This window comes from Trichinella spiralis, assembly GCF_000181795.1.
Source record: "Trichinella spiralis strain ISS 195 chromosome Unknown Scfld1557, whole genome shotgun sequence".
Taxonomy (NCBI): domain Eukaryota; kingdom Metazoa; phylum Nematoda; class Enoplea; order Trichinellida; family Trichinellidae; genus Trichinella; species Trichinella spiralis.
In genome coordinates this window covers 1504398-1512724 of record NW_003528496.1, presented here as the reverse complement: position 1 = coordinate 1512724, position 8327 = coordinate 1504398, and the positions used below count along the sequence as shown (strand labels likewise).

The window sequence follows — 8327 nt, the reverse complement described above, 5'->3', positions numbered from 1 at the left end:
GTCGTTCTTCACCATTAAACAGCTATGTAGTATGAAAGTGGTGTAGCTGCTGTTACAGCCTTCACTCTGTAATTTAATCAAATACAGCCCTTTGCAAAGTGTGCAATTTGTATTACGAAAATGCAACGCGTCATATTCTGCAGTCAAATGATCGGATAGGACAGTCGATGCATCTTCTACTACACAGCTGTCACAAAGGTATAATACATATAACGTACAAAAAATTAAATTTTCTATGATACACCAGACTAACCACTTTCCATTTTTCGCATAATTTTTTAAAGTAATAAAAACCAGAAAATTTACAAATGAATGTTTAAAATCAGAAAATAAACTGTTTGATATATTTTGGTATTTTATTTAGACATTTCAAATATTCCTGCAGGAATCATAGTTCAAAGTGTATATCAGAGGAATGATTCAGCAACAATACACACACCTTCTACACACAAGAATTGCGAGTTTTTTGGGTTGCCTTTTGTAGAAAACTTTTATGCTCAGCGCATTCATCTTATTGTAACATCTTCTCTGAAACGCTGTATTGCTTTTTGTGAAGCACCTACTTACACTTCATGCAACAGCGTTTTGTTTTCTGCCCAAGAAGGAACCTGTCTTCTTCTATCTCGAGATAGAAATTTACCATTACTTGGGGGACTTATACCGACTCTACAGACCTCTGCACAATTTTTTATTATTTTAAGATGTTATAACGGTAAATGAAAATACGATTATTATTTCCAAATTGTCAGAGCATTGATAAAAAGTTCAGCAAAATCATTTGTATTTAATACTTCGTAATTACTTCTTATTAACATAATATTTATGAGTATTTGTTAGTTATACAATTATACAGCAGCATGACATTTTCATTTTTATTATTATGCAATAAGCAGCATATTTTCTTTTTAAGATTTCGATTTTCCATATGCGTATTCTATCCCAAGGTTTGAAGAAATAGCCCCAACTGTTTACAGTATATTTAATCTGACAGTATCATTATATCGTGTACATTTTTATGCAACGAAAGCCGGCATTCGCATTGGATTATGGGAGACTGTAGATGAAATCCATTGTATAATGATATGCTTAGATAAATTATTGGCAGATTACTGTGATGGATACTTTTTCTCATATGGTGAAAAGACATGTCTCACTTTTAGTATAAGAAAAAAGTACGCCTTGCCAAACAGCCCTCTTAACCGCCGTATAATACAGTTTTCTGACGGTAATTACGCTAATAAATTTTAAATATGATTAGCATATTAATGTGAACTTCGTATAACTTAAGTATGATAGTGGCAATTCTTTGAAATGTCAGTATGGGTAATTCACGTATTATAATTAAATTTGCACAATTATTTATTCTCAAATATCATACTTGTTACATTTTATGAGTATAGTTGAAAATTTGTTAATTCTTGGGAATTATTTTAAAGTGAGCTGTGATTTCATAAATTTGTCATTATGAAGAAACAAGTAATGTCACACGCTAGTAATAAAATTAACTTTGAAAAGAAGTATGCTTCATAAATCCAGAAGCGGCATGAAGATGTAATATTTTTTTGTTCTAGATGGATTGCTGGTGAACATTGTAAAGGACCTAAGGATGCTTCGACTAAAACATTCAAATCATTTCACCACTGATGCAAAAGTTTCTTTGTTTCAGTTTAAAGAAATATGCACAGTAAAACATTCAGTTTCAAGCGTAATTCCGTGCATAAAACTTGGTAAACTGTATGCGAATATTTCATTTTTGAACGATTGTATACGCATATGCCGCTTTATGAGAAACTTTGAATTATGCGAAGGTATTGTTTATTCTAAAGAAAGTGAAGTATGCCTCACTACAGTTCTGGGAAATTGTGACGATGAAGTTTATTTAAACGAAGGATATCATTTTTTCACCCTTAACAATTGTTCGAAAGGTAAGAGAGTTTTAATATCAGCATTGCATGTTATATTCAAAATTCATTAAATGCATGCATTAAATGGTATGTCAATTTTCTGGAAATAAAATGAAACTAATTCAAGCATTGTAATTAGCAGTTCTTATTTCTTGAACAAAATTATTGCGCTTTCATAAAAGCATCATCATATAAGTCAACATATACAGACGTCAGCGACAATTATAATTTGTTTGTTATTTTTAATTCTATTGTTTTAGATAGAGAGAATGAACGTGTTGACAACGATCAACCTGAGTTGCATGTCTTACCGATTCTGGATGAAGTTTGTCAACTGGAATTCTATAAAGCTTTATTTTTATCCGGTTGGTCAGTTATTACAGAAGTAGTAAATACAACTACTCTTCTAGAATGTATAACAAACTGTGCAGCAGTTATGCAGACAAACAAATGCAGTGCTATTTACTTCATGGATGAAAGCTGCTTTCTGTTAGAACGAATGACTCATTTGCAAAGTTACTTCATCAGAGAAAGGGCTTCTGTTTTTGTAGAGTTGCTTTTTTGTGAACCAAGCATAAGATGAACATTGTCTGCATAGTCAAAAAATTACGTGTTATCACTCACGCAATAATTACATAGCACATTAAACTTAAATTAAATCTGATGATTGTTACAATAAAGACAAACTTATCAATATGTATATTGCTGCACATATATTTATATCATTCGAGCTAACATTTGGGTGATGAAACAAACAATTCATGTTGACTTTATGCAATTTTAGTGCAATTAAGGCGCCAGAATATATCTTACAGTGCATATTTTGTAATTTGCAGTGAAGACCTCAACCTATAGAGAGCATGGACTCGAATTTAATGACTCGGAACTTAGCTAACTTGATGCACTGCACCAATGAAGTTTCCTATTGACAAAGTGTGAAGGCATCAGCTACACAGCCTACTCACTCTTGGTAATTAAGCCACGGCTTGTATTGTGAAAAATGCGAGGGCACATCCAGCTATTACAGCATCAGCTCCCAATTGTCGCAATCGACTATTCGACTTAACAATTTCCCGAATCAACTGCTGGTATAAAACAATGCTATTCACTATGAGACAATTTGTTTTTTGCGGCAAACGGTTAGTTTGAAACGAAAGAACAGTCGTGAGTGTCATTTAATTTAATAATATAAAATTTAAATGTTCTTCTAATGCTTATTATTTATTAATGAAAACAGCAAAAGCTTCACAAAAATGAACTGCAGCAGCTGTAATTTAATGAAAATGTTTAATGCTTTATAATGAAAAAGTTTCAGTGTCAATTTTTTATTTTTAGTAGTCAATTTTTTATTTTTTTACTCAATAAATGTCAAGTATTTTATATGAACAATAGTTTATTGGTAAAATATTAACAATAGCAACAAATATGAATACAAATAATGAAGCAATGAAGAGCATGATAATGCGAAAGTAACAAAATAATTTTATCAGTCCAATCAGTTTGAGATGAAAGTGCATATTTGGCAAGCTTTGAATTAAAAAAAGGCAAATTTGATTGTTTACACAATAGAAACAACAACAGCATATATCTCATAAAAGTCAGATTCTTTCCTTTTTCAAAATTTATCAATGTTTTCAGTACATTTGACTTTAATATTCGATCGATAATGTTTATTACAATATATAATTCATATTTGATAGTTTCATTAAAAGTAAACATTGCGCTTATTTGAATGAAGTTAAATATTTTTCAAAATTAGTAGTTATTTAAAATTGGGTTGTATAAATGAAGAACAAAAAATTTGTTGAAACGCACATTAGTAAACAAAAGTGATGCAATACTTTACTGATTAGCGCAGTCATTTTCCATTTAATCTGAAGAGAAAATAAAATTCAAATTGTATAAAAGTTGTAATTTACGACTTATATGATTCGTGGCTTTATTTTAATTTTTATGCAAAATTATAAAACAAACATTTGAACAGTAAGCGTTTTATTTGAATTTATTCGTCAGCAAATAGGTATAAAAATACGAAAAATTAATGAATAGGAAAATGACTCACGGAATTATTGACGTCAACATTAACGTGGTCATGTTTAAGCAGTGCTTAATAACAAAAAGCACTAACAAAAAATAAATAAATAAATGATATATACATATATATGATATGTAGTTGTTCCAAAAGCTAACAGTTGTTCGAATGAATGCTGTCAAATTTGACTAATAATAAGAACAATTTAAGTTTTAGTTAAGGCACAGCTAAGCATCAGGTTGAAAATTGATTTTGAAGAAACAATATGCAAAAGATAAATTACAAATTGATAAGAAGCGTAAAATGTGATAACAAAATGAACAAGTGGCACACATGTTGTTGTGTATTATTATTATACGTATCGACGATTAGTTTGTTTTATTGAATGCTTTATTTCTGTTGGGACATGCTGCCCTTTTCTTCCGAAAAAAAACTGCTTGTTCTATTCAACAATAATAAAATGTTGAATTATTTTGGCTTTTATCCGTTGTTGTTTGTTGTTGTGGTTTACCACTTTTTTCATAAATGAAAGTTGTAATATTCCGACAGCACCTTGGTGCAACAATGAAATTCTGGCTATACAATGTTCAGTTTTGGATTCATGCTTACATTACAACACATCTCAGTTGGACAAGAAAATCAAGTTGACACTACTTTATGAAACTCTTTGTCCAGATTGTCAAGAGTTTATTTTGAATACTTTGCAGCGATATGTTTGGAAATATGGGCAAGATTTTGTCGACTTCAATTTGATCCCTTACGGCAACGCTAGGCGAACCCAACTTAACAATACATGGACTATACAATGTCAACATGGTCCCTGTTGCAGATTTCAACTGAAGATAAAACCTGAGCGTCAATAATCGACAGTATGACGAGATATTTTTAGAAGAAAGAAGTAACCCGATATAGCTGACCATAATTGTTATTGTCTGGAAGCAATCCGATATTGCTGACCATAGTTGTTACTGTCTAGAAGCAGCCTGATATAGCTGGCCAGTTGTTATCGTCTAGAAGCAGCATGATATAGCTTAACAGTCGTTATTGTCCAGAAGCAACCCGATGTATTTGACCTAATTGTTGTTGTAGTTTGTTTTTCTTTCGTGTGTGTATCATATATATGCATATATATAGTTGTTAGTTAGTTAGTAAGTAAGTGTAAGTGTGTGAGTCAGTTGATCTCTAGTCGAATAAAGCGTTGGTGTTCTTTTCGAGATTGTTTTGGTCTTTATATTCGAAAGACGGGAAGGAATACCGTTGAAAACGTGACTGGAATCAGCAGAGATAGTAGGTAAGTCGTTGGAGCTTACGACGCGGGTCCAAAAGGGGGAACTGTACATCGAAGATAGAACTCAGTGGTTCGAATAGTCGAACCGCGGGTTAATTATACAGTCCACTGAAAATTGATTATCGTTATCGACGAGGAAAATCCAATACATTGGTCCTCTGAACCGGATCCGGATAGAATGGGATATCGGATCGGATTGGAAAGACTGAGACTTCCGGATCTTTATCACGACCTGTGGACGATATTGATTTGTACTTAGTATTGTTACGGTCTAAGAATGGCATCGATAAAGTCATTGGGCAAAGACTGTCAAAATAGGATCGCGGCTATGCGAGCTCGTCTTTCTAGCTACCTGGAAGAATTAGTGAGAGCTCGCGAAGAACTCAACTCACGTGCATTGGTACGTAACTTCTTAGCTCTTCTGAATCAGTGTTTGGACAAAGCACGCCAACTGGTGGAGAAGTATGAAGATTCCGCGCAACCGGCGGACGATATCACCGACTGGCACAGTGTCGAGATTGAGGTAGTCAAGGCACGTAGTATTGCTGAAGAGTACTTGGAAAAGGACTCAGTGACCGATAATCGTCGTGATACAACGCCAAATAGGGGGGCATTTTATCACGTCAACTTGCCTAAGTGGGAACTTCCAAAGTTCGATGGAGACGTTCTCCAATTCGATACATTCTGGGAACAGTTTGAAGATGAAATACACCGACAGTCAGAACTTCGAGATACCACCAAGTTCACGTATCTTCGATCCTGTTTGACTGGGAATGCGCTAAACGCTATCGATGGTTTAGCAGTTACAGCAGCTAATTATTCGGCAGCTATCGATATTCTGAAGAGTCGTTTCGGTCGTAGAGACTTGATCATTCAAACTCATATCCGGAAACTATTAGATACAACGCCTTGCAACGACGCGTCATTGAAAACGTCGAGGAAATTCTATGATGAAATCGTCCTACACATTAGAGCCTTAGAAGCGTTGGGCAAGAATCCTTCATCTCCAGAGCTGACAGCGTCAGAAGTCCTATTGGAGATATTCAAGCTGAAAACGCACTTGAACACAAGAAAGAGATGGGAAACTCTTATCCTTTCTGAACCTTCGAAAGCAGCAAATTTAGAAGATTTCTTACGATTCTTGCAAGATGGAATAAGGGTGCAAGAGTCCGTCAGTATGAGTGACCGTAAACCATCATCAGACGTCACTATAAGAACGAAGAGTCCACCTCGAAAGAAATTACCCTCTGTAGCCGCTCTCCATGCAGAGACCAGATCATCCGAAAGCTGCGTGATGTGTAGAGAACACCATCGAGTAAGTCAGTGTCCCAAGTTCCTAGCAGAGAAGACGCAGGATCGATGGAGGATAGCGACCAGCAAAAACTTATGTTTCCGCTGTCTTCGAAGAGGTCACAAGGGAAACAGGTGCCCGGAAGACAAACGGTGTGACTATCCATCTTGTGGGAAGACGCACCACAAACTGCTCCATGGAGACAAGGGAACACACCAATCCAGAGCTGGTGAAACGTCGTCTGTGAAGCCGACGACTGAGAAAGACGAAAGTGTTTCGAGCGCCCGAACACTTTTGGGAAGAACAGCGTCAGAGAAGGAGAACCTGTTGCAGACAGCACGAGCTATCTTGCAATCAGATGATGGAAATCAGTTCCTTATAACCTGCCTTTTCGATTCCGGTTGCCAACGATCACTTATTAGGAAGGATCTGGCAGAATCGTTACGGTTAAGAGGTACAACGGAACGATTGATGTTGTTGAGGCTAGGAGAAACGCACAGCAAGTATGAGAAGCTGCGTTGCGTGAAGTTTTGCCTAAAGGGTATCTACGGAGGCGAAGACAGTCATCCAATTGAAGCACTCTGTGTCCCGAGAATAACAACGGTAGATGCGAACCCATCAGCAGCGAACTGGGAGCACCTACACGGACTGAAGCTGGCAGACATTTTTCTGAGAGAACGAACGGAAATTGACGTACTTATCGGCATAGATTTTTATAACCGCTTGCTATTCAAAGAGAGAATAGTGGGTGGAGACGCTTTACCTGAAGCCGTTAACTCACCGTTTGGGTGGATCTTGTCAGGCAACATTCCAGCAGACGACGGAAGTGGAAAATGCATTACATATCTAGTGAAGACAGAAAATGAGTACAGCGAAGATGATCTTAGATGATTTTGGGACTTAGAGATTATTGGTGTGGCGGATGATAAGGGGAAAGAAGACCCTTCTGCCTCTCGTCTCATGAAAACCTTCGAAGAGACCTTAGAATATGACAACGGACGCTATACGGTCAAGCTACCTTGGAAGCCAGGATTCCTGAATCTACCAAACAACTACGCACACGCGTTGCAACGTTTGTTGAAAACAGAAGCTAGTCTTTTGAAGGAGCCCATAAAGTCAGAAATGTATTCTAAGACGTTGAGAGAGTACATAACTGATGGTATAATAGAAAGAGTCGAGAACGTACATGGCGATGAAGGAAGAACCTGGTACTTACCACACCACATGGTGTTTAAAACCGACCAGACTTCGACGAAAGGTCGGATAGTATTCGATGCTTCAGCCCATTTCGGGCGAACATCCTTGAATAGACAATTAGAGGCAGGGCCATCCTTGCAGAGTGATTTAGTCAGAATTCTGTTACGATTTCGAAGACATCGCATCGGGGTGCAGGCGGACGTCTCCCGAATGTTCCTTCAAATAGGATTACATAAGGAAGATCGGGACGCAACCCGATTCCTGTGGAAAAACCCGGTGACCCGTCACCGCCGCAGACGTTTTGCTTCAGGAGAATTTGTTTCGGCTTGACGAGTTCTCCTTTTTTAGCTTGAGCAGTGGTGCAGCAACACGCCAGACTGAACAAGAGCAAGTGGCCCATGGCAGCCGAAGAAGTGCTAAAAATGTATATGTAGATGACCTGTTGTTTTCACACGACGATCGAACGGAAACGATGGAATGTGTGAGAGAACTGAAACAGTTGATGGAGACCGCAGGATTTCACTTAACAAAGTGGTCAAGTAACGAGCCCTCAGTGTTGCAATCGCTCCCGGAAGAAGACGTTGTGTCAGAGAGTAAAGCAAAATGGCACTAGGG

The 8327-nt window shown here is 36.9% G+C and overlaps 4 protein-coding genes across 4 annotated transcripts; 3 read left to right on the top strand and 1 right to left on the bottom strand.

The window, feature by feature from the left end:
* Nucleotides 1-87: 87 nt before the first annotated feature.
* Nucleotides 88-2487, top strand: Tsp_04933a (putative PAN domain protein; the record flags this gene model as incomplete). The annotated part of the gene is given in 6 exon segments (XM_003369471.1): nt 88-198; nt 365-712; nt 911-1225; nt 1572-1651; nt 1667-1925; nt 2165-2487. Coding segments are annotated over 6 exon segments (1436 nt in total), but the record flags the coding sequence as incomplete, so codon positions are not given.
* Nucleotides 2488-4396: 1909 nt separating this feature from the next.
* Tsp_04932 (putative gamma-interferon-inducible lysosomal thiol reductase) lies at nt 4397-4799 on the top strand. Its single transcript, XM_003369470.1, has 2 exons — nt 4397-4428; nt 4469-4799. The coding sequence occupies exons 1-2, from the start codon at nt 4397-4399 to the stop codon at nt 4797-4799; spliced, it is 363 nt and encodes a 120-aa protein (XP_003369518.1).
* Nucleotides 4800-6673: 1874 nt separating this feature from the next.
* Tsp_04931 (conserved hypothetical protein) lies at nt 6674-7354 on the bottom strand. Its single transcript, XM_003369469.1, is given in 4 exon segments — nt 6674-6862; nt 6899-6998; nt 7010-7163; nt 7279-7354. 4 exon segments carry the CDS (start codon nt 7352-7354, stop codon nt 6674-6676), a joined length of 519 nt encoding a protein of 172 aa, XP_003369517.1.
* Nucleotides 7355-7475: 121 nt separating this feature from the next.
* On the top strand, nt 7476-8325 carry Tsp_04930 (conserved hypothetical protein). The gene is made up of 3 exons (XM_003369468.1): nt 7476-7924; nt 7954-8010; nt 8061-8325. Exons 1-3 carry the CDS (start codon nt 7476-7478, stop codon nt 8323-8325), a joined length of 771 nt encoding a protein of 256 aa, XP_003369516.1.
* The last annotated feature ends 2 nt before the right edge of the window (nt 8326-8327 follow it).

Bases quoted from the DNA above. Each gene is read 5' to 3' on its own strand.
- Tsp_04932 (XM_003369470.1), top strand. From the start codon at position 4,397: ATGTTGAATTATTTTGGCTTTTATCCGTTGTT. The intron at 4,429-4,468 runs GTTTGTTGTTGT...CATAAATGAAAG, and splicing joins TTTGGCTTTTATCCGTTGTT to TTGTAATATTCCGACAGCAC.
- Tsp_04931 (XM_003369469.1), bottom strand. From the start codon at position 7,354: ATGCATTTTCCACTTCCGTCGTCTGCTGGAATGTTGCCTGACAAGATC. The intron at 7,164-7,278 runs GTAAAGCGTCTC...TGCCAGCTTCAG, and splicing joins CGGTGAGTTAACGGCTTCAG to TCCGTGTAGGTGCTCCCAGT. The intron at 6,863-6,898 runs GTTATAAGGAAC...TCTGATTGCAAG, and splicing joins AACCGGAATCGAAAAGGCAG to ATAGCTCGTGCTGTCTGCAA.
- Tsp_04930 (XM_003369468.1), top strand. From the start codon at position 7,476: ATGAAAACCTTCGAAGAGACCTTAGAATATGACAACGGACGCTATACG. The intron at 7,925-7,953 runs GTTCCTTCAAAT...TACATAAGGAAG, and splicing joins CAGGCGGACGTCTCCCGAAT to ATCGGGACGCAACCCGATTC. The intron at 8,011-8,060 runs GTTTTGCTTCAG...CTCCTTTTTTAG, and splicing joins GACCCGTCACCGCCGCAGAC to CTTGAGCAGTGGTGCAGCAA.